At 44.2% G+C, this 24,305-nt stretch overlaps 4 protein-coding genes across 9 annotated transcripts; 1 reads left to right on the top strand and 3 right to left on the bottom strand.

The window, feature by feature from the left end:
- Positions 1-2,047: 2,047 nt before the first annotated feature.
- LOC115676519 (VQ motif-containing protein 9-like) lies at positions 2,048-3,655 on the top strand. The gene has a single exon (XM_056311587.1). The coding sequence runs from the start codon at positions 2,395-2,397 to the stop codon at positions 3,349-3,351; it is 957 nt and encodes a 318-aa protein (XP_056167562.1). The 5' UTR covers positions 2,048-2,394; the 3' UTR covers positions 3,352-3,655.
- A 2,297-nt stretch (positions 3,656-5,952) lies between these two features.
- LOC115676520 (14-3-3-like protein) lies at positions 5,953-8,202 on the bottom strand. Its single transcript, XM_030599469.2, has 4 exons — positions 7,627-8,202; positions 6,752-6,874; positions 6,357-6,473; positions 5,953-6,237 (listed from the first exon to the last, which is right to left on the bottom strand). The coding sequence occupies exons 1-4, from the start codon at positions 8,143-8,145 to the stop codon at positions 6,187-6,189; spliced, it is 810 nt and encodes a 269-aa protein (XP_030455329.1). The 5' UTR covers positions 8,146-8,202; the 3' UTR covers positions 5,953-6,186.
- A 7,732-nt stretch (positions 8,203-15,934) lies between these two features.
- Positions 15,935-20,660, bottom strand: LOC115676352 (F-box protein FBW2). 6 transcript variants are annotated; one of them, XM_056311279.1, is made up of 4 exons: positions 18,585-18,664; positions 18,408-18,466; positions 17,153-17,481; positions 15,935-16,762 (listed from the first exon to the last, which is right to left on the bottom strand). In XM_056311279.1, exons 3-4 carry the CDS (start codon positions 17,467-17,469, stop codon positions 16,108-16,110), a joined length of 972 nt encoding a protein of 323 aa, XP_056167254.1. In that variant the 5' UTR covers positions 17,470-17,481; positions 18,408-18,466; positions 18,585-18,664; the 3' UTR covers positions 15,935-16,107. The 6 variants fall into 6 exon arrangements, with proteins under 6 accessions (XP_056167254.1, XP_056167255.1, XP_030455100.1 ...); XM_056311280.1 differs by lacking the exons at positions 18,408-18,466; positions 18,585-18,664 and adding an exon at positions 20,355-20,660; XM_030599240.2 differs by having other exon boundaries at positions 18,408-18,721.
- On the bottom strand, positions 20,649-24,074 carry LOC115676351 (uncharacterized). Its single transcript, XM_030599238.2, has 2 exons — positions 22,826-24,074; positions 20,649-20,710 (listed from the first exon to the last, which is right to left on the bottom strand). The coding sequence occupies exons 1-2, from the start codon at positions 24,010-24,012 to the stop codon at positions 20,704-20,706; spliced, it is 1,194 nt and encodes a 397-aa protein (XP_030455098.1). The 5' UTR covers positions 24,013-24,074; the 3' UTR covers positions 20,649-20,703.
- Positions 24,075-24,305: the final 231 nt, after the last annotated feature.

A 24,305-nucleotide genomic window follows, 5' to 3' on the forward strand; every position in this document is an offset into this window, starting at 1 on the left:
GTCCCATATTAGCTGCTAGGACACTTGACGTGGCTACTGATGTGGACGCGTAGGATATACACGTTAGCAAGACGAAACGATGGTGTTTCTTGCCACGAAAGAACGACGCCGTGCTTCTTGCTGGTCGGAAAACTTGACGGTGAGTGTTTTTGTCCATCAAAGTGAAAGTTCATGCATTTTTTTTAAATCGCCTGAAAATGGGGATATCTTTATCGCGTCGATGTCGGTTCGTGTGTTCTTTTTTTGGAGATTTGGCAAACTTACGAGGAATTTCATCACCGTATAAATCCAAACTCGTGTGTATGATAACCCATGAATATACTGGCCAAGCCATGTTGCCTTTTAACTTTTCAACTAAATCAATTCGTCTAGTTCGAGACTTTTCTCACGGTTCAAGAGAAATATAGATCAAAACTTTTTTTTTTTGTCTGTCCTACTCTAACGCTTAACTTACTCTCAGACTTTTGCCCTGCCTCTTTATAAAGCGTGGGAGTCGAAACTCAAAGTTGTACTTATGTAACATATTTACCTTTCCGCCACGTGCACGACTGCACGTGTATGTTGTCGCTCGGTCTTAACAGCATCAAGCTTGCTTGAGCACCTCAAGTCTGAGGCTCGAGCTTGAGGTCATCAAGCTCAATCGAGATTTAGGAGTCACTGAGTTTGGCAGCCGAGAGAGAGAGAGAGAGAGAGAGAGAGAGAGAGAGAGAGAGAGAGAGAGAGAGAGAGAGAGAGAGAGAGAGAGAGGGGCTTCAAGGAGGATGCTGTCGGCAATGAGGCGGTGGCACGACCTAAGGTTGCTGCGAGGTGGGCGATGGAGGTGGAGATCAAGAGGAGTGGTTGCCGATCAGGTTTTTATGGTGGGCGGGTCTGCAATAGCCGGAGAGATAAACTTGGAAGGAAATTGACAATTTGGTGAATAGCACCGGAACAACACACGACCTTGCAATTTGAAATGAAATCACAAAAGTGATAATGCAAAAATTGCAAAAGAAGTTGTGGAAAAGATAATTCTTATGATTTCCCTCCATAATGTTCTTTTCGTGTTCTCTTCATTTCCCAACTTATTTATAGCAAAGTACGAATGTCCTTCTATATTCGATGGATTAACCTACCAAAAAAATGTCATATGCACAACCAATAAGTGCAAAAAAGTATCATATGTAGGGGTGAGCATAGTTCACGGTAGAACCTAGAACCAACGAATCATACTGGTGGGAACATGTCCAGTTCTAGGGTATGTAGAATAAGTTCCAAGTTTCATAAATTGGGGAACCTGTTTTGACAGGTAGGTTTCACGTTTCAGGTAATTGGAACTTTTTTCTTGATCTATATTTTCGCGTGATCTTGTGGTATTTTATGCCGTCCGATAATGAGTGTATAATTAAAATCATTAGTATGAGCTTCCAATTTATGATCGAGACTTTTACTTTGTTATTATTTCCTATTCTTCGAGTGTATAAATATAAGTGGTGATTATTAAATGTGATGATTCGTTACCGTTCTTCAATTAATAATACTAGGTAGACCCTGGAAGTTGTAACATGATAGATTAGAGTAAGTTTTAGGTTTCAAAAAATGAGAAATCTATTTTAATAGATAGGTTCCAGGTGGAACTTATACAAAACCTGCTGAAACCTGGAACCGCCTATATATGAAGCAATTAAGTCAAATACACCCTTACAACGAAGTATTTTGAGTATCAAGAGCAAATCTAAGGCCCCTTTTGATATCTAAGAATTTTCCAAGTTTCCTTCCTCTCTTTTCCAGGGCATTTATTGTTCGGCCGAAAATGGAGAAACCATCTTGATGTTTTTCCAAGGAGCAAATTGGGCTTACTTTGGAAACGTCCCAAAAAGAGAAATTTGATGGGGGCATGGTGCCCGTTGAGAGTTCCAGGGTGAAAAAGATTAAGCAGGGGTTAATGATGGCTTTGACTGGTCAAACACATACTAATCATTTTGTGTGTGTGGGGTCACCCTGCCGTGAACAGCCAATTTTCCCCAAGAAGAGAACAGAGCATCTGACAGTTGTTTTGTTAACGTAAATCTTCCACAAAGTTAACGTTTGTTCTTCATCCAGAAACCCTTCTTCCGTAGATAAAGCCATTCAACCCTATCCTTATTCCCGTGCCTTTTTTTGAATACTATTCTGTTATTGCTGTCGTCGTCGTCGTCATCGTCTTCACTTTCCTCTGACAGTCATCTTTGTCCTCTGCCACCACATCTCAGAAGGTATCAAGAATATGAAAACGAAGCCATGACTTGAGCTTCCACTCACCGTCAGGGAGAGAGAGAGAGAGAGGTAGAGGGTGTCATCCTTTTCTTGTTTTCATCTTCTTTTTACATGATAATCTGATCACTGAGATCTAGAGAGAGAGAGAGAGAGAGAGAGATGGACAAAAGCTGTCATTCGTCCAGTGACTCCACCACCAGTAGCAGCAGCTCCTCCGCAATCGCCGCCGCCGCCACAAACGTCAGCGACAGTTATCTAAAGCACCTCAACAGACTCTCCCACAAGGTCTCCAAACCCACCACCAAGAGAACCTCCTCTGACCACGGCCGCGACCACCCTCCGCCCCCGCCGCCGCAGCAGCCGCAGCCGCCGGTGTACAACATCAGCAAGGATGAGTTCCGGGAGGTCGTCCAGAAGCTCACCGGCTCCCCCGCCCACGACAGGTTCTCCTCGCCGCCGCCTATCCAGCCCCCGAAGCCCCCGAGCTCCCGCCTCCAGAGAATCCGCCCTCCGCCTCTGGCCCACCTCGGCAGCCGCCCGCCACCGCCGCTGCTCAACAGCGTTGCCCCAGAGAAGTTGCATCCGGTTGACCCGGACACCCAAATCGCGGCCGCCGCCGCCGGTGCAAACCCTGGGGCGGACAGCGGGTTCAATCCAATGGCGCCGTTGGTATCGCCCCCGTCGCCACTGCCACCGTTTCCAGCATTCAACTTGCCTGCTGAATCGCCAGTCTCGGCCTACATGCGGTACCTCCAGAGGTCGGCGTTGGACGCCGGCTCGAAACCTGACCAGTTTTCTGGATTCTTGCCTTTATCCCCACTTGTTTCGCCGTGGTGGAGCAACGTAGCTCCGCCACCGTCTCAGCCGCAGCCGCCGCTGCAGCAGATTGTGTCGGCACAGCAGGGGATCCTACCTCCTCCGTCCATGTCGCCTCAGCCGCCGCTGTTTCAGCTTCCGTCGTCACCCCTGCCTTTCGGGTTCTTAAACTCGCCGCGGTCGCCGTACGCTCTACTTTCGCCAGGCCTGCTGTTTTCGCCTATGTCGGGACAATTGGGGTGTCCTCAGTTCCCGCTCTCGCCGACGCCGGTGCCGAGCCCTAAACACAGAGGGCTTTAATTGATTGAGAGGTATGTGTTTTTGCAGGTAAGTTTTAAGGACAAGAAAGGATAATTATTTTGGTCTAGTCTTGGTGTTCCTGGTTCTTGTACATTTTTGGAGGATACAAAGGTGGTTCAGATCAATGGTGGGGGAGTGCAAAGTTTTTCACTGTTCATCAAGTATAGAATGCTTATGTAAATAGGTGCCAAAAGACAATTTGGTCTGGCTTAAAATCATTATACATGTCATGTTCTTTGTAGTTGTTAGATTTGTCCATGTTGTTGATCTCTTATTCTTCTATGGATTGAACTTATTTGTGCTTTGATTATGTTCGGTCTGGTTTGGTCTGGTTTATGCCTTTGCCTCATGAGTCATGACAGTACCGTCGGCTATGAAGAGCTCTATTAACTAGTTGTGACAATACATGGACTTCCAGATATTTTAACGTTGGAGGAAGGCTGAGTTGTTGCTGTCTATGTAGGATTGTTCATGTTAGCCTTTCTAATGTTGGAACTGTGCTTATATGCTTGTATGCATTAGGACATTCCAATAAGGCGCGTTTGAATGTTAGGACATTCCAATAAGGCGCGTTTGAATGTTAGGACATTCAGAATGCAAGCAAACTTTAAGGAAATTCGCAAAATGCAAAGCCTAAGGATCTTCGCGTTCATTTCCATCGGCATATTACGCACTTGGCCTAGATTGTCGCCACAATTCGCGTAAATGCATTTATGTTACGAAGCTCCTTGCTTTGCCAGCACCCAACAACTCAGCGCTCGATCACGGAACAGGCCCTATCGTGCTCTTTCTACACGCCAGTTAAGTGTAAGGTCTTATGGCATAAAACTTGAATCTCTTTGTATCATCTCAATTCCTACCAATGTCCTCCTAAGTCTGCCTTATCTTTCAACTTCAAGTTTGAAATAATATCTTCTTTGCTGAGTGTCAGTCTATAATGAAAGCGTCCTTTCACCTTTCTTGGTTCCTGTCCACATCCTCTTAGGTCTACCTTACCCTTTGAACCGGCACTACCACCCACCACAGATTATTATCTTCTCCATCATGAGTTAAGCTCGCTTTCAAAGTAATAACAATTAATACTTAAGAAGAGCCCTCGACCGGGTGTGTGTTCATCTCATCTTTGGACGTTCAACAGAGCAAATGATCTTGGTTGAGAGCCAGACGGCCTTGACCCGCACTACGGCTCAGGGATCCTCTCACCGACCGGGTCTAGACAAGAATTTGCGGCAATGCTAGATCGGTTTATGGGAACTTATTTGCGTGATGACACGACAAAAACTAAATGGGCCTCAAACAAGCGAGATTCTTGTAAACATCTATACAAAGTTTGTCATATAGCTTTGAGATACATCTAATAAATCAATTTAGGCTGTAATTTCGCGCACTAATCGTCTTAACACCAAAGCCATTTATCATGGTTTGTTTGAGCAATGGAATGCAACTCATGAAATGGTACGATTTTCCGATGCAAAAACTACCAAGCGATGCAACCCTTGTTCAAATTGAATGCTGGTACATACCCGCTTGTTTAAGATCTTGTTAAGATCCTATAGCTAAGATCGCATCAAGTAGGAAAAGATCATGGGTTTTCAACGCATAAACAAGAGACGGAGACGAATACATACACGGCACGGAAACTAATAAACCACGAGGCTTACCCTAACCATATTGTCAACACAGAGTTTGGCTGAAAGTGTGGACAAAATTGAAGATAAAGTTAAGGGCCAGGACGGCAGCTCATGACTTGGAAGAAGCTTCAAGTAGTTAGAAGTTAGATAACCATATGATTGATATCTTACTAATTGTATATGCGATAATTAGGTGGAGTGGGACAGTGGAACCATAAAATGATCTACCGTCACCTTGGATATAGATTGATAAGGATTTTGATCGATAGATTCAGTCTTTCCCTAATTTTTTTTCGTGTTATTAGTTATATGAGAAATGTCTTTGGTGGGTCTTCATCATCTCTATGCTATGTCTGTCTGAAGCCAATTGCTATCATGGAACGATGTACGATGGCTCTTTTTGGGTAAATCAATCTTTAGAGCATATGTACCTCGACTCGGACATAGAATAGCTGCTTAATTTTTCGAGGCACCACGGACATTATACATCAATTTTTGCGCGTCTAATGCATCGGTGGATTTGGGAGAGGATATAAAAAGTCCTAAACTGTATACATTTGCTCCACGCATTCTCCGGACATTGACATACACACCATTCTCAATTTTAGTGACCCGGGGTTTCTTCAATTCTCTTTGGAAGCCATCGCACGGCTTTCTTACCGAAAGATACGATCATCTGTCTTCACCGAATCTCGGTACTTCAATCATTTGATCCCTATTGGAACTACCACTCCTTTTATTCTCTTTAAAACACTCCTCTACTCAAACATTATCGAACCACTTGTTCAGTCAACTCACACGATCATCCCCTGGTGTCATCAACCTTTCACAGAACAACTATTGCCAAGTACCCTTCTAACACAGCCAAAAAATAACTACCAGACCCCAGATAAATCAGTCAAGCCCATCAGCTAAGAGAGAGCATAGGCCATCATGAAAGCAGAAACAATCTGGAATGGACACGGAGGACTTTTATCGTGTTCAATTGAGATATTGAAGCATTAGGAATCCAAGAGAAATAAGAGTCATTTGGAAATACATAAGACTTCGATAAGACAAGCGACACCAGAATTCTGTTACAGAGAGACAATGAACCTAGCACCCAGAATTGCACATGAATCAGTAGCCAGCAATCTTTCCCCAGTTAAAAACAGATAAGAGGACAACTTCTATATTGATATTGATGAGAGCAGCTGAGGCATCACTATTGCTCATCAGGCTTCCCTGATTCTTTGATCTCATCCGCTCCATCATCCTGAGACATACAAACAGAGAATGTCATATACAAACAGTTGAACCATTGGAAAAAGCTTTGCATATCTCATATCCCGCATGTAAATTGCATCATATTCGTCAAAAGACATAGATGAGTACCTGCATGTCGGATGTCCACAAGGTGAGGTTGTCTCTGAGAAGCTGCATGATCAAAGTGCTGTCTTTGTAGGATTCCTCACCAAGAGTGTCCAACTCAGCAATTGCTTCATCAAAGGCCTGCAAAAGAGAGAGGATATATGCATAAACAAAAGGGACATCATACATGGATTGGAACCAAACCCTATAAGCCAGGCTTTAGCAGAATTAAAGCGTCATGGCTCGTTACAACATTAAACATCCGGTTAAACTCCATCACTCCATCATCTTCGTAATTTACATAGGTTTCAAGATAAGAAACTTCATTACAGATCCAGGGCTTTAAAGAAAAAAATGAATTGGCACTTTAAAGACTCAAGATAGTGCAAGGAATACAAACATAGATCGCAATTTCTTACTTGTTTGGCGAGACCACAAGCACGGTCGGGAGAATTGAGAATCTCATAGTAGAAAACAGAGAAGTTCAAAGCCAGCCCAAGCCGAATTGGGTGAGTAGGAGCCAGTTCTGCATTCGCAATATCCTGGAAACAAGCCATAGCATTACGCCAAGCACGACAAGATAAGATAACGGGCAACAGATCCTATCGATGTGTAGTAAATTGGGTCAGGGAACATTTGAACTTGAGAAGTTTCTAAGTCCGTTCATACTGAGAGCAGCCTAAGTGGCATTTAATTTGCTAGTTATGCATCTTGTAATTCGTATGAACAGGTAATTGTACTCTCTCCCTCTCTCTCTCTCTCTCTGAGAAACTGCAGTTAGCTTGCTATATATTTCCATGTCCATCAAACGAAACGCGCACAAATATTAAAGACAGAACAAAAGGGTACGTCATAGGGGGAACAATCTTTCCTTACTCATCTCACAGAAGAACGACGGTAACCTCCTCTTTCCGAATTGAATGTGTACGCATCAGTTCCATCAAAGGTAGTCAGAAGTATCTCAAGATCTAAGAAGATAACCATGAAGCTATACCGATATCTTGCACATATTACAGAGACAATGGAAAGTCCGAATAGCAATAGTTCGAAGCAGTAAACCTACATTTTTCCCTACAACAAATCATCTCTCGAAAGGTAGGTAAGACGCAATCAACTAAAATTTTCGCACGCAAATTACACATCAAACAAGCCAATCAGGTCCAAGCACCTTACGCCTACCAGATCCAGACTAGTATAATCAAATCTAAGCCCGGAGTTTCCAACACAACCAAAATGCATCGTGAATCGACGGCGCGAAGGAAGAGGACGAGCGCGAGCCGCGCAAGGGACTAACCTGAGCGGCCTTGTAGGCGGTGAGGGTGCTCTCGGCGGCCTCCTTGCGCTCGCCGCCGGTCTTGAACTCGGCCAGGTACCGGTGGTAATCCCCCTTCATCTTGAGGTAGAACACCTTGGAGTCGCCGACGGAGGCGGAGGGGATGAGGCGGGAGTCGAGGAGGCCGAGGATGCCGTCGCAGATCTTGGAGAGCTCGGCCTCGATCTTGGCGCGGTAGTCGCGGATGGCGGCGACGTGGTCCTCGTTGCCGCGGCTCTCCTCCTTCTGCTCGATGGAGGAGATGATCCGCCAGGAGGCGCGGCGGGCGCCGATGACGTTCTTGTAGGCGACGGAGAGGAGGTTGCGCTCCTCGACGGTGAGCTCGTCGGAGGCGTCGGCGGCGGCGGAGACCTTCTCCATGAACTCCACCATCTCCTCGTAGCGCTCGGCCTGCTCGGCCAGCTTCGCCATGTAGACGTACTCCTCGCGCGGCGACGACGGCGGCGGCGGCGCTGCGGCGGCGGCGGGGGGGGCGGCCATCGGACTCGGATTCGAAATTCGTCGGGTTAGAGAGAGAGAGAGAGAGAGAGAGAGAGAGAGACAGGGACAGAGAGGCTAGAGGAGGACAGGGAGGGGCGATAATAACGTGCGGGGGAAGATGGAAGGAGAACCGTCGGATTGGGGGGGCGGGATGGAAGGAGAGCCGTCGGATTTTCGGGGGGGGGGGGGGGATTGGAGTTTGTTTTGTTGGGCTGGTGGGGGATGGTGCTGAGCTGGCGAGCACGGGAGGTGGGGCCCGCGGTGGGGAAGCGTGCGTTGTTTGTTTGACTTTGAAAAAGTGTTCTTTCTTCCTTTCTTTTCTTTTCTTTTCTTTTCTTTTTTTTTTTGGTTGAAAATTCGGAGAGATTTTTTTTGGATTTTGATTGGGCGGTTTGCAATTTTCCGCACGACATGAATTGGGGGGGGGGGGGGGGGGGGGGCTCCTTAGTTAAGTGGGGGAATCCACACGCAACCATATTAATAAGAGGTGTGCAGAGAAATCTATAACCGTTCGGACTACTCGGAATTGGGCCGGGCCGATGAGTACTGGCCCGGTTCCCAGTTTCTGGTTTCAAGCGTGAAACCGCCTACCGGGACCAAATATATTTAGTCGGTAGTTCCCAATTCGAAGGAGGGAACCGCCCACCCGGACCATTCTCATCCCTACATATTATTGGATTCTTTTTTCTGTCTAAGTTCATCCTCCGACAGTTCTGTTGATACAATCAAATCCTTTCGAGATTGATCGTCGCTCGCGCTTAAAATAGAGAGCTTTCGATGTGTCCCTGCATATGGGTTCCGAGGCATCGCCTTGTTGCCTTCACCTGATGCATGAAGAAACAAAGAGAGGATACGGCGGTTGAAGCGCGTCGCGATCAGAGAATCGTTCGATGGCGGAGCAAAAAATGGCAATAGATGTGCTTGTGTCATATACCGTGATTCTCTCGTACTCTTGTATCATCATGAGTAGAGCTTGGTGGTGGGGTGAAGAGTGAGTTATGAATATGAGATGATACAACTGGTTTGTAGAAAATGGCATCACGGAGGTTTGTGCTAGGAGCTCTGAAGGCGAGGTTGGTTTCCCGTGCACAAACTGGCCGGGAGTTGATGTCACTTTCCCAATAAGGCCGCGACGGGACAAAACCAGTTTGATGTGCTTAAAGTTATCTGCGTGTCTCACTCAAGAGACTGTATGCCCGAGTTAAGTTGGGCGTGGTAAGATCCGATACGAGAATGCTATTTACTGTATTGTTTTCTGAAACAACTATAGACGAAAAGCTGGCCTTGTGTTATCGGCTCGCCAGGCCTCGCACGAGCTATTCCGTGGCCAAGGAACTGCCGGCCCGTAACACTTGCTCAAGGGAAAGAAGAAGGTGAAAAGAAGGGAGAAAAAGCGAAGACGCACGGTCCATTTAAGTTGATTCGGGTGCCATCCATTCAAGACCGATAAAATCGAAGCTCCATTTACCCTCAACCGTAAGGAAGATCCCAATTTCCCCGTTTGATTTCGAGAAATTTCTTATGCAATGATAATCTCAATTTGAATTTCTTTTTTGTTCCGCGGTCGTTCGGACGCACGTCGGAGCTAAACGCTTTTATGTCCTCACTAGAGCAATGGACATCGCAATCCCCACCCAAGATAGTACTAGTTAATTGAAAACAAAAAAAAAAGAGAAAGAAATCAGAGAACCTAATTCTGATCTAGAAGGAACATAAAGAGCTTATTGTAGTTTATTACAAGGAAGGAAGGATGGAGACCATACTTTAGAGCTTCATGGTGGCAAATTTATTCCTTAGAAAAGAGGGCATACCGGGCCACAAAAGTCAAGGGTTGATCAATGTCAATTTACAGAAAAAGATGAGCAAATATGATGACCGCTGAACCCTTTTTGTCAGCCACTTTATTCCTACTTATCCCAACCATGGTAGGACTTCTTGATCCGTTGTTTTGTAAAACTACAATGTGAATCATTACGTTCGTATAGAAACTCCATGAAAATGAATGATTGTGATGTGGGGTCCCGTCGATGTGCGCAGATTCTTTCTCCACGGCGTCGATCCCCGCCCGCCCACCTGAACGTCATCATCAGAACCGCCACGTTCACCCGACCCCGGAGGGTGAGTCCGTGCTTCACCACAAGGAGCGCGAAACGCAAGCTGGGTCGAGCCAAGGAGGGAGGAGAGTGCCCGAGAGGTAGCCATCGAGGCTAAGGCCGATGACGGAGCTGATGGGTCATCGGAGGCAGGCGATGTTCTTGATGATTTGGGCTCTTTATGAACACTACGAACATTTGATTCGACATAAAATCTATCATACGAGCAATGAAATATCTGGCAAATAGCATCTGTTGGAAAGCTGCAAAAAGTTAAAAAAAAAGTGCCCTTTTCCAGTTTGGATTGTAAAAAGAAAATTCAACAAAATCGAGGATGGTTGAAAGGGTGCCAAAGAATTTGATCATAGAACGTAATGCGCACTACCAGAAAAATGGGTCTTCACTTTTTGTAGTGGTCTTTACGCGTTTGACCGAAAAGGAGTGACCTTGCTTTTGTATTGTGGATTGGTCGTTCTTCTTTAATGATGAACATGTTCATGTCACGTACCGGCCGGAAAAGAAGAAGACATATTCATCATGTCGCCTCCTTCTGCCTTAGATGATTACCGATACACCACACCAGAGCTGAGAGAGAGCTGGGCACTTGAGACAGATTCTTAACTCTAATCCTCAACAGATGACCAAAACAGAGGACAGAGCAGCTTCCTTCTTTCTAGGGCTAGGGCTGATGATCAGGAGTCCAAAAGCTGTAACGAAGTAGGAGACCTCGGCCTCGTACGCAAGCAACAATGAAGACGCTGCTTTTGCTGCGATGTGCGTGCATCCGGCGCATATGAGCTTTTGAATCATGCGAAACTCATTGAAATCATCTGTCAAGATGCTGTCCAACACAAATGCATCCAGTACCCTTTAAAATCCTTTGTTTGTCTCTCACTCTAATAAGTAATAGCAACTCTATGCCCATTAAACAACAAAAAATCTCAAGTAATAGCCGTCATAATTAGAAACGCCGCTAATATTTTGAATTGTATGTTGGGCTAGGACTATGAGCTCTAGGCCTAACTGCAAACCGACTCCTCAACACCTAAAGAACTGGAATATCTTCCATTGAAGACCTTAAGACAGGTTCTCTTCAGACTTCTTGTCAGCGTCAACAGCAAGACAACTAGAGCACAAGAAAGGGCCGTGCCATCGAAATTACAGCCACACTAGCCTGCGATTGTTCCTCTGTAAGATAACTTTTAAATCTAAAACTATCATAGCTCGACCTTTAGTGGAGATTGGCACTTAAAGACATGCAGAGAAGCAACACTAAAAGTTGGAGAAAACATCATAGAAAGGGGGTTTTGGCAGTAAGGCGATTTGCTTCACTGAGTTTTAATACAGTTTCCTCTTGGCATGACAGTGATTGAATGCTGAAGGAGCTAAAGTCGAGCGGTCATTCATTCACCTCAAAAGGAAGGGGGTTTGCGTGTTAAAAGCTTTGATTTCTTGGATTTGGAACATGGCTTGTATAATCGCATCATGAAGTTCTTTTTACTTACGAAAGCTTGATTCCATCTGCCTTGGCTGGTGTTCTATTCATGGATTTTTTCCTGATAAGGTTCTTTTCCTTGGTGCCTTTTTGTCTATAAGACTCCTACTAGTGTTTTTTCTCTGGTACATGGGTTTATATTTTCAATAAACAGGGAAGTGTATCTTGGCACTGGTTCGTTTGACCTAATCCTTGTATTCCAAAGCATTACTTTCTTGCTTAGCCTTGTGTTGTTAATTGACTTTTCGACTGAGGACTGGTTGGTCAGATGGATGCTTCATATTTTGAGCTTCGATTAGTTGTTTGCTATAAAAGAAAGAAAGCTGCATACTTTTTCAATGTCCTTTTGGCCACTGATATTTGGCCAAGGTTGCTGGGTGCATGCACTTTGTCCAGGTCTGTTGGTATTTGGCTTTCTGAGTTTGATTAGGAAATTCACCACTATAAAGGGAAGTCTTTACATCACGTAAGATGAGCGGAGCACGAGTTTCTCGTTCAATTAGAATGGTCATGAAGAAAGATATCTTTTGCAGAAAATCAAAATGCGCTGATGGTACTTTCAATGTAGATCCTTCTTATATCCTGGAGCACGCGAATGAAGAGATTCAGCAAAATAAGTTCTGATTCTTCAAGCTTATCTCACTTAAGGTCCTCTCTTGAGATATATCTCAGCATCTTTTTTAAGTTTTATTCAGCATATAAACGTATACATCAACAAATGGTGGATTATTCTACAGAGGCCTAGGAAGTGGAGAACTCGTCCTCCTTTCCAAAGACATTCTGCAATAATGAAAGCAAGCTCAAGGGATTGAGAGGCATTGAGCCTACGGTCACAGCGGGTGCCGTAATGCGAACTCAGGTTGTCAAATGTCACGGTTTCGCGAGCCACCAATGCACTCTGTCACGTTCTGACCAGTCATCTCTAAACGTCCGCCTCCTGGGGTGGCTACCTTCTTCTTGCTCATGCACATCGAAGAAGGCTCTCACTTCAGCCTATACAAGCAATAAACCAGTGTTACGACGAAGGAAGGCTAGAAGTAGTCTGTTTCCTAAGCTGCTAATTTGTCCAGGATAGATGCTGCAACTGCTAGTCCAGCTCAAACTAAGTTACAATTGATCAAAAGTCGCTAATTTGCATTCATAAAAGAAAAAAAAGCACAGTCGGAAGTTTAGTGAGCTTTAAGATGTGGAAATGACGAGGTAACGTTGACATGAGGGTGGGTGCTGGGCTAAAACGATTGGCAGGCCGCAGACACGTGAGAGCACCCACCAGCCATGAAAATTTCTCGTTCAAGTCAGTGGACACATGTTTTCAGGATTCTATTCTCGCCTCTACCGTGTCCTTCAGTTTTCTTACCTATCCCACTGAATCGGTCTCGCTACTCAGCTTCTTGCTGACATGAACTTAAAAACTACATGTCACGAGCATAAAAAACTTAACCCTGGAACTTCTTACAAGATGCATAGACTATGAAAATTTCTTACAAACTGTCTCACATCTTTTGGAAGAGATTTGTTAGAAACATACGATTTACGGGGAGATACAGACGGATAACTATATTTCAAAGGAAAGTGAAAGAGAGTTCAAATAGGCGACCTCGTGCACCAGCAGGTAAAAAGGTTGAGGCAGTAATGGTGGTCCAGTCAGGAGAAATGTAGAGAGATCTGCTCATCAGACGATGTTCTTTTGTAATCCACTAAGAAAGCAGCAGCTTTTACCATCAAGTCCTTTCTCCAGTTGGTAGTTGAGTATGAACTCGTCCAGCATGCCCAACAATTCCTCTAGTTTTCTCGTCATCATCCTTGTAGGGAAGGGGGGAATTATAAAGTCCAAACAGAGTTTATCAACCTTCTCGACGAGATGAATTCGAGCATGACTTGTCGTGACTAATCAATTTCTCGAAAATCCATAGAATACCCAACACTGACACTAGTCAACCAATTCACGGGTGCTCGGGAAATCAAGTTGCAACTTCCAAATTACAATGCATCCAAATTCCTGATTGCCCCCACCCAAAATTACTCAATGAGAAAGGAAGAAAAAAGGCTGGGCTTGCGAATCTTCCCATCAATAATTGTACTTGCATTTTGATCTGTAAAAGGGTGTGCATTGGGAATTATTTGCCTGGATCCGGATTCGGATCCAATGGACCACTGACACGATGTCGCAAGTGGGCCCACCTTTGGACATGCTTGATATTTTGGCATTTTGAACTGTGCGCATGCTTTTAATTCACTCGACCCTGTTTCTTTCCCCCTGCTGGATGATCCACGAGTGCACTACCAGGAGGCAACGTGTGTTCCTGTTTGTTCTTGGGGAGAAAGGGGGACCATCCATTGACTTCTTAAATCACATGTCAAGGCAAAAGCAAAAAGTTCTCAAATATTTTTGAGACAGCATATCTAATAGCGATGTAGTTTGGGGCAGCAGAAGATTGGTTTGGTAGCGATGACTTGTGAATGAAAATGATGAAGGTATGCATTGTGTTAGGAGCTGAACAAGATGGGCTCCGTTTTCATCGGTTGCAAATTGTTCTGAGTAGCTTGAGTACTGAATCAAGTTGATGTCGAGTCTGATGTATTCGAACCGCGCAGCTTGAGCCACTCACAGGCCTTGTTAGTAACTATTTACTTTGGGCATTTGTGTTGGAGCTGCTCGAGTTCGTCATCCTAACAAAGGTGGCTAGGTTGGTCATGTTGAAAATCACCAAGTGAATAGTGATGGCAGCTGCGGCGAGTGATTGATAGTGGCGGCGGTCGATGAGTGACGAGAGTTTAGTGATCATTGATTGCAGCACTGTTGGATCAACAATATAATGGTAGTCAGGCCAGTACGAACAAACATAGACCCGCGCGGACCAGGGTCGATTTTAAAGAATAAAATCTAACGTCCTTCGTGATAGCTGGTAGCTACTAGATATTGGCAATGGCGAAGATCTATAGCTCAATATACTCGGACAACTTCAATGTCCTTCAATCTCTGTAAATCCTAAACTATTGCTGTTGCATCCACTAGTCTAAGCGAAAAGTAAATAAGAGCAGACAAGGTATTGTACTTCATCAATCACACCGTTACGGCAAAGAAATCCAAGAACCGATGATGCCTGCCTTAAACTTTTCTCCGTGTTCCTCTTTTTCTTATAGTTTTTTTATGCTGAGATTTAAACAGAGCACGTGCCGCACCAGGTTCAAGATTGGATTATCTTATCTCTTGAGCGGCCAAACACAAAAATCTTGTCTTAACACGCTCTATGAACTGCAAGATTGCAGGATCCCAAGTCATGAATCACATGTATATCATGTGACTTCAGAGCCAAGTTGTGTATGCAATACATCAAAGGACAAAGAAGACGCTCGTCTGCTCATCAACCATGAACAGGAACATCTTGAAAGAACATTATCTGCGAAAATTTAGGTTAGTAGAGACGAGAGATTGTCCCAACCAACTCCTCTGTCTCAGGTGAATTATGGCTAATCATCTGCTCTGGTACCAATTGGATGGGATCTAGTCCCCAGTCTCAGCTATAGACAAACTTGCATACTTAAGAAATGGAACTCCTATGCTCTGGGTTTTCACATTCAGTTGAATAATCAACAGCTTGGTAAGCTCTTGAACTTAAAGAGGACAGATCAAGCACAGGGGGGATGCACATCCGCATTACAAGTTCGGCGAAAAAGTCACATCAACAAAGACTAGTGTAAGGACTCAATGCACTTGTCTAGTCCCACTAGTCCCCCAGCAACCTATGCTATTGAGTCATATCTGAAAGTTCAGCTATATAGGGTTCGCGCGCCCTGGAATAAACAGACCATAAACCATTCTCATACTCAATGAACCATTTGAGGGTGTCGAGTGAATTCATGGAGACGGTGAGAAATATGGGGAAACAGTTACGCGGAAAATCAAAACGTGGAGAAATCTATTCTACATTTAAAAACGGATTGAGAGTCTCTGAATGTTTTTTCCTACTCGTTAAATACCAATATGAAACTACAAATAGCATCTTGGAGAATGGTTATAGCAAACACAGCGACTCAATAAGTACACTAAGCACACCATCAGTTGCTCACTATCGAAAATAGGGCACTACAAAAGCTTGCACACTCATTGATAACCAAACATAGGGGAATGATTTTCAAATTTACTTCTGCTCTGGCAGGCCGAGTCATAAGATCGAACCCTTGGGTCAGCAATGACATCGGACATAGGCTAGGTATTCATTCCTATTTCATATTCATTCCAGAAGGAAATACATACCAGTTTGCAGAAGCATGTACATACATCGTAGATGGATCATGTAGCAGTACTAAGAGCATATCGATAATGCAGTAAACAACAAATACGAAAAGGGGTTCATACATATAAACATAAGATCAAGGAGATGGGGGCCAACCATAAAGTCCTGCATCTTCAATTCCTTCATAGAACCTCAGCTCAAGGTCTTCCAACCTCCCTTCATCGTCCCACATCTCATCCAAGCTCTCGTTGTCATAGTAATCTCCAACTTCTCCGGCCACAAATTCCCATGCCAAATACTCGGAGAAATCAGAAAAATCGGAGTAATCCTCCCACTCATTCCTCTCGTACTCGTCCACAACATCAGGCCCCAGAACCTTCAATTTGGGATACCTTTCTTTGAGGAACTTCTCATCGAGTTCTGCATGGTGGCAACCCCGCAAATCTAGAAATTCTAGCTCCGGACAATTATATATAATCTCGAGAACGCTCTGGGTGCTCACGAGGTGGTAAGACATCTCGAGGCGTCTGAGCTTGGACATGGTGAAGGCGATGGCATGAGCCTCGTCATCCAATGAGGACTTGCCAGCAGTATCTACTGGATGCATGTTCCGGCACAAACCAAGAAGCATTTTGCAGTTCTTCCCAATGGCTTCGAGGGCATGAGCACCAATCCTGTTGCAGTAGCTTAGGTCCAAGAAACTCAGCGTGGAAAGCCTTCCTGCTATGCTTTCTACTATTGGATCTGTTATTTCGCTACGAGGCAATCGCATCGTGTGGACCGAACCAGCACTAGCAACATCAACAAGGAAAAGAAAGGACACGTTACAATTCATGAACTCTAGCTATTGATCACAAGTTCTTCAATATAAGTTCATCCTGAATTTCTTATCATAAAAGGGGACATAAAAAATGCTTTCCTTTAGCGATGTTTGATGCGGGATTTACTTTGAAATCATCTAAATCCCCAAAGTGCATCATCATTTAATGCGACTGCAACGGTAGTCTTTGATGTAGGACTTAGGAAAATGGAAGTATGCTATAAATTAGGATTAAGCATCGCCGTAGTTTTCCCTATCTAGAACAGCAACCCATCTGTTCCTAGATCTTCTTTTCACGTACCAGTAAAGTCTGAATAAGGATGATTCGTAGACTACAGAATAAAGGATTGGTTTTGCTTACTGATCAGCGATAAATGAGAAAATTCCATCATCATGGAGACCGGTGCCTGACACACTGAGCTTTCTGAGCGATCCCGCGCTTCTCGTGATTAGCATCTGGAGCATACGATCGATGTCGCGAGGAAAGCAACATTCCTTACTCCAATCGTCAATGTCTATCTCTTGCCAGCAATAAGGTCCAACCACCGCCTTTCCCCAAGATTTGCACACTCTAGGAATCACGGTCAGTATCTCATAGAGAGACAGATTCTTAAAGATTAATCCCAATGCGTCGGGTATTAATTCGTCCCATCGCCGATAATCACTTGCCTCCTCCATCTATCCTGGACCCTACATCATGAACGGATTGCAAGAAGCACCTCAAAATTGAGTCTTTCACAACAATACGCGAAAATGCACACACAAAGTTCAACCTTCAAATTCAAGAAATGGCAACATAAGGGCAGAAGCAAATGAACAGCACAGAGATTCCATAACTTCGCTCATTCATCAGAAGGGAATAGGGGAAAACAGGACAGAGACAGAGTTTAACAAACACAAAAGATTTACAAAAAAAAGGGTGAACAATTCCAGTGTGGGAGTGAAACTTTCTTAAAAGGGATTTCACTCGCTCACTCGCTCAAATCACAACTAGAACAACTAAAGAAGAACAAGCATGTGCATCTGCAAACATCTCAGTCAAATTCTCGACCGAACGACAGAAAAAAAGAATGGAGCCTGAAAATTTGAGCGACAACCCGATGAGATCAGGAACTTGAAAAATAATCGAGCTTTGATAATTGAAACAAGTGATTTAGCCAAAATTAGCAGTTATCGGAATACAGAACTTTGAAAAGCAAGCTAATTGCAATAGAGTCTGTAACGCAGCAAGAAATGAGAACCTACTGCAAGAGACGAAGGAAATAAAATACTCCACAACAACTCTCCCCCGGGATCTCCTTGCTTTTAGCGGCCAGAGAGAGAGGGAGAAGCCAAAAGAATTTCAAAAAAAAAAAAAATCCAGACTTTACATTCTCAGCTGAAAATCAAGAAGCTGGAAGCTACACTTCAGCTGAGGGGCGGAAACTTCCCAGTTGGGAAGAGAACGTCCGTGCTCGACAAACCAAACCCAAATGAGAACTACCACCATTTTCTTTTGCTCTGCCCAAGGTTTCTCGGTGGGCAGAGCATGAGCAGAGAGAGGGGAAGGGACAAAGAGAGGATAAAAAGAAAAGAGAGAGCAACTTTACACGAGCATGAGTAAAGATAAGTTGTACCCAAGAAGGAGTGAGATCTCCCTTCGAATTGCCTGAGTTCTTTTTTTTCTCTGGGTTTTCTGCCAAAAAAGCCCGCCGGTTTATCCGCCACAGAAGCAGAGGAAGAGTAAGAGAGAGAGAGGGAGAAAGGGAGGGAGGGAGGGAGAGAGAGAGAGAGAGGAGGGGATGTTTGCCTACCTACCGAAAAAGCTTTCGCTACAACCACCAGCAAACAAGCAGAAGAACAAGAGTAACAACAAGAGAGTGAGTGAGACAGAGAGAGAAAGAGAGAACAGAAAAGTAGAGGGGGAGATATCAACAAGACTTTTTGTGAAAAGTGAAAGTGGGGGGGGGGAGGATGTTGCTGTACCCCCGAACGCAATAGGAGGAGGAGGACAAAAATGGACAGGTCTTATTATGGAGAGAGTCGAGAACTGTCGAACCTGGTATTTAAGACAGCTTTAAATGCAAGTTGGTGGCGTGCAAGCTTAACCAGAGAGAGAGAGAGAGAGAGAGGTAGGTCAAACTCCAATCCAGGTTTCAAGAATAAAAGAATCTTTAAGGAAAAGGAAAGCGAGAGAGCGCAGAAAGGGCTTGAAGAATTCGAGGGTTAATAATTACCTCGTGGGAAGAAGAAGAAGAACTCAACCGTGGTGGTAATGGGGAAGGCTGTTCTTCTTCATCGCTCGACTCTGTCCGAAGATTTCGCGGCTCATTTCTTGCTGCTCCTTTTCTCTCTCTCTCTTTTTCTTTTACGGCGTAATTTGCGAAGGATTTACAGGATGGAGTCTGCGTTTGCGGATTTGGAATGACCAGGTCTCGACGGTGACCGTTCACCCGAGAAATGAGCAAGTTTCGATGCGATTGCGTGTGCGCGTGGGCGGCAGTGGGATGGAAACACGAGGACCGAGTAACGCAAAGCTCCGTCCCGAAGTCACGAGACCAAAGGAAGTTCTCAAAGGGGAAAAGAGAACAGCATGGTGCCTCAGTGTCGCGGTTCCCCTTCTTCCCCCATGTGCGCGTCCCCTTCACGTTTTGGTCTTTTGAGTACAGACATTTTCATGTGTCATAGGTAAATCTCTCATTATATATATATATATATATATATATATATATATATATATATATATATATATGACCACAAGGGTCGGTAGTGTATAAATATGGATCGATTTTGGACTGTGTGGAACACTTGATATATAGCCCTAAGATTTTTCATGAGGCTCGACGCGACGCGAGGCTCTCTCTCTCTCGAGCCCTTCCGACCGAGGCCTCTCTTCAAAACGAAATGTCCCGAAAATATGCTCGTGAATATCATTATTCTTTTAACGTGAGACTACTTCAAAGGACTACCATCCGTGCGACGTGATTACTTATTCGCTAGTGGTAGACGGGTTGTTGTGTGGAGGCCATGCTTACGATTGGCAAGTCATGTCTCTCTTCTCTGTGGATGCTAACTCTTTTCGTGGGATTTGAGGTTCCTCTTTCATTCACGTGTTAGCATGCGATTACAATTTTGGTGCTGTCATATTTCACCTATCAGATGGGAATCATATCAGAGAAGCCATGTTTTCCTCCAACCAGTCTTTTGATCGGTGGGTTGACGTCCATAAAGTATAATGCACCAATCAGAGTTAGGTTAGAATACTAAAGTCCATCAAGAGGCTAGACTCGATCTATCTTTCCGGCTTTCGCTCTAGGATGGGGAAACGTATAACACTATCAGATTTGCATTGTGGAAACCGAATGCTCTCCTCCCTAGAAAGGAACTTAGCATCGAGCTGTTGTAAACGAGCGAACATTGACTTTTGAGAGAAAAAATACCAGCAATTTGGGAATTCTAATCTCAAATCACACTATCCAAACATTTGATAACCTTCCGACCAAAAAAAAAAAAAACATTTGATAACCTTAACATCCAGGATTATGAACACAAAGCATGCTAGCAAGTCTAAGATTGGGACCAACCTCGGAGTCACAGATTTCCATGGTTATCATTGTCAGCGACTGGTGGAGCTGGCACACCTCAAACACAACTACCTGCCTTCGCGCTGTCCACTTATCAACTACTTTCCCCTCAGCTGCAAAGAGAAACTGCCATTGCCAATCATACCATACGACTTCCTGTACATCTACTCTGTTATCATGTCAGAGACTCAAAATTTAATCCGATGAACAACTTAATCAACATAACCAAACCGTGCATTTAATTAACCAAGTAGCCGTAAAGAGAATAAACTAGGATCAGCTCAACCAAACTACCAGTGATATCTTCAGATTATGGAACAGCAGGCAGCACCAGCAGACAAGCACACGTCTACTCCCTGGGAAAAAAGAAACCAAAAACAGTTAAAAAGCCCCGGTTGACACTCTTCAGTCTTAAGCATATGAAAAATCCCACGCCTACTGACATAACCAACAGAACATAATTACAATAGTTTGTTGCTAGTATGTAGATCATATAAGACTTAAGCACATTATGAAAATGAACACTTTTTGAGGTACTGACAGAAAAGCACTTTCATTTCTACAAAAAGTTCCTATGCCTTGAAAAAATCATCAAACTAGAGAATTGCCTTGGTAGTCAAAGTCGAGGAAATTAGGAATCCATGCAACCAAAGGAAATGCATGCTCAAGACAAATCAATGCACCTTTTCAACTACTCTCTTTAAGCTGCCATGCTAGGTTCTATATCCACTTGTTCATTTCCAGTGTCAATTAAATTGAACTGGCAAAAGAAACAAAAAATTGAGTGCACGGTTTCTACACCAGTAGCAAAGAGCTGGATGTTATTGCACCTACAGTAGACATTATGAAAGCAGCATAGGTCTTATAAATAGCACAGCTACACGTAAATGATAGAATTGATGCTTTTTTTTTGGTCGTAGGGATTTGATACTTTACCGTGGGCTTTTTGGTGCTTGTCTTATAATCAGGTGTTAAATTGAAAAGGAGCAGCTTAAACATAACAGGGACGTTTAATGGAAAACTAGATGAGACACTAGTAAGCAAAACAAACTCAAAGAAATTGCGCACAATTGAAATCGGGACCCGAAGTAAAAGACAATCTTTAAAATCCAAAATTGGTAGTAGCTCAATTAAAGACTTAAACCAATTAGATTTCGATTTCTGAAAGACACTACGTTAAAATTCTAATTCCAAGTAAGACCCTGATTTCGACCAAAAAAAAAAGTGAGACCCTGATCGTTCGTAGTTACTAGATTTTCTATCTAAGAATCTCAACAACCCCATGGGTTTTAATTCAAACCAAAATGATAAACTCGTGTTCAGATTGATCAGCTACTTGGGTAAAGACCAGACATGATCATATCTCAAAAAGGTTGATAGCTATTTCAAACCACGGCAGAAACCATGCACCTGGAACAAGGCTTAGAAATCTTTAATGCATGTGATGAATTGTCATTGAATGCCAAAAAGAATAATCAACGGTCAGATACAAAGTCTGCTTCATGTTAAAGTAAAAAATGCTCGACAAACATATGGTCCTCCTGAAACGGATGCAATTGCATTGTATCTTATCTATTCAACTTAAATATCCACAACTGAAAAACGGAATGTGATAGCAAAATATTTCGTGCCAGACTCTGTACTAGCAGGACAGCAGATATCTATATAGCCACATAAATTGGATTCTTCTAGTAAAAGTACAGCTGTACAGATAAATATTAATTAGTTTAGGAAGAAGGCAAGTAAAGGAAGTGAGAAGTGCAGATTCAACAAAAAATTGTGTAGAAGCCCTTCATGAGAGTTCCCGGCATACACATGCATACAGGATAGTTTTTCAACTTTAGTCACATATCACAAGGCCAAAAATCAAATCATTTTTGCGGCATTTCGCGCTTTTATCTTTAATCAGTGTATAGAAATAAAAATAACTTGATCTCATATGATCAGGTGAAGTAGCAAGCGTAACAGAGTAAAGTGCTGCACCCTAGATGGTAAAGTCCAATACCCAAAATCACTAGCTTATGCTGTGACTCAAGTAGCACAGGACCCAAGATTCCCATGTGAATGCATCACTATGGTGCAAGACATTGACGAACATTACAATTAACAGGATCAATTACCGTTTGTAGCATAACCAAAAAAATCACAAATCACCATTTTAATCCGGAAATACCTACCACCCGTTAAATGACGTTTGAACCGAGATGGCAAGCTAACTTTTGTGAGATGTGCAGTAAATATGCTCTGTTCAAATGGTGAACAGACGTGTCACCTATGCATATCAAATGATTACTGGAACATAATTATATAAAGACCAGCTAAAACATCAATAAATACCAACACCACATCCTCCAGTAGAAGTTAAAACTTTCAACCAAGAATATTCTCCTATCATACAAATACCCATGTACTAATTTCGCCACAGTGAAAGAGTATATCACCATAGAATGGAACAGGGACAAAATCAGTACCACTTAATGAGCCAGCCAAACAGAAAATGCTGCATAATGGGGACCTTTTCCAAGACCTCTGCCTTGTACATCTTCAGCAACCCACTATTCACCTTGTTCCAATTAGGCACTCCACTGATATCATCCAACAGCGGTGAATGCTCAGCAAACAATCCCTTCTTCACCTTCCTAATAAATGCGATGCAAGAGAAATACATATACTCATTGGAGAAGTTCTCCAATATGTCTTCATTGTGAATTGACTTGGGCTTCATATACTTATGGCCAATCAGCTGCGATGACCCAAATATGAAAGGCAAGAAATGATAATCATCAAGACCCCAAACCCCATGTGAACCCGCAGGCTCCAAAGAGTACACCAACTGCAATTTCCTCATCAACTCTAGATACTTCACAAAAACCCTGGCCACTACAGCTGGGTAATCTTCTTCCTTAATAACTCCTATCCTCGCTAAGCAATACAACCACGCAGCAAAATTGGTCTCATGCCCAGTGCCATAATCAATGCGACTTGAATTACCAAAACTATCAGTAAAATAAGGTACAATCTCGACCGTCGCAGATCGCAGATCGTCAGGAAGAAATGCAAGCATCAAGGACTCACTAGTTTCTTCCAAACGCTCATGCCAACTCCTGTACGAGACATTACCGTAACGCGCGGCTTGCTGGACCGGAGGAATTTCCTCGATCCAGCGAGCCAGGGTCTCGAGAATCGACACGATCGCGGACACAGTGGACGATTCGTGGCACGAGTCCGAGATCTTGCGGCCCCGAATCGACTCGGAGAGAGCGACGACGAAGCCAAGGAAGTTCTTGGAGGCGTCGGAGTCGTGGAACCGGCGGAGATCGTCCGGAGACTGGATCCTCTTGACCGGGACTTGGAACCGATAAGGCGGAGAGACGATCGGGACCTTCTGCGACTGAGGCACGGGCGCTAGGATGATCGCCTGCTGCTGAGAGTACAGGGATTCCGGCGACAGGTTGACGGCGGGGGCGCGGATGGGGCGGTAGGCCGGCGGCGGGGAGACGCCGGAGAAGGAGGGCGGGGGGGAAGGGTAAGCGGTGGGGCCGCCGCATCTGGCGCAGGTGGCGGCGGAGTGCGCGTCGCCGGCGCCGGAGCCGGCGCAGCTGGTGGAGGTAGGCGCTTGGGGAGAGCTTGGGGAGCGGCAGTCGCCGTGAGATTCCATCGGAAGGCGGAGACGGAAACCGGGAAGGCGGAACGCGGTGGTTTATCGATTTTCGAAGACGGAGGAGGAGGAAAAAAAAAGAAATTTGTAGGCGTTTCGAAGACGCGAACGGTGGGGATTTCGCCAGCGTGAGCTTTTCGTGAACGTGAACGGCGGTGATTTAACAATGGAGAACGACTGAGGGCGTTGGATGGTCCTACTTTGGTTGATGAGTTCCGACTAAGCGACGGTCGTGATGCTCGGCTTATGCTTGGGCCTAATTGACGACATAGGACGAAAGTCCAACTCGAGAT

Source organism: Syzygium oleosum, unplaced genomic scaffold (genome assembly GCF_021117445.2).
Source record: "Syzygium oleosum isolate NSW1041296 unplaced genomic scaffold, Sole_v2.1 Sole_v2.05, whole genome shotgun sequence".
NCBI lineage: Eukaryota > Viridiplantae > Streptophyta > Magnoliopsida > Myrtales > Myrtaceae > Syzygium > Syzygium oleosum.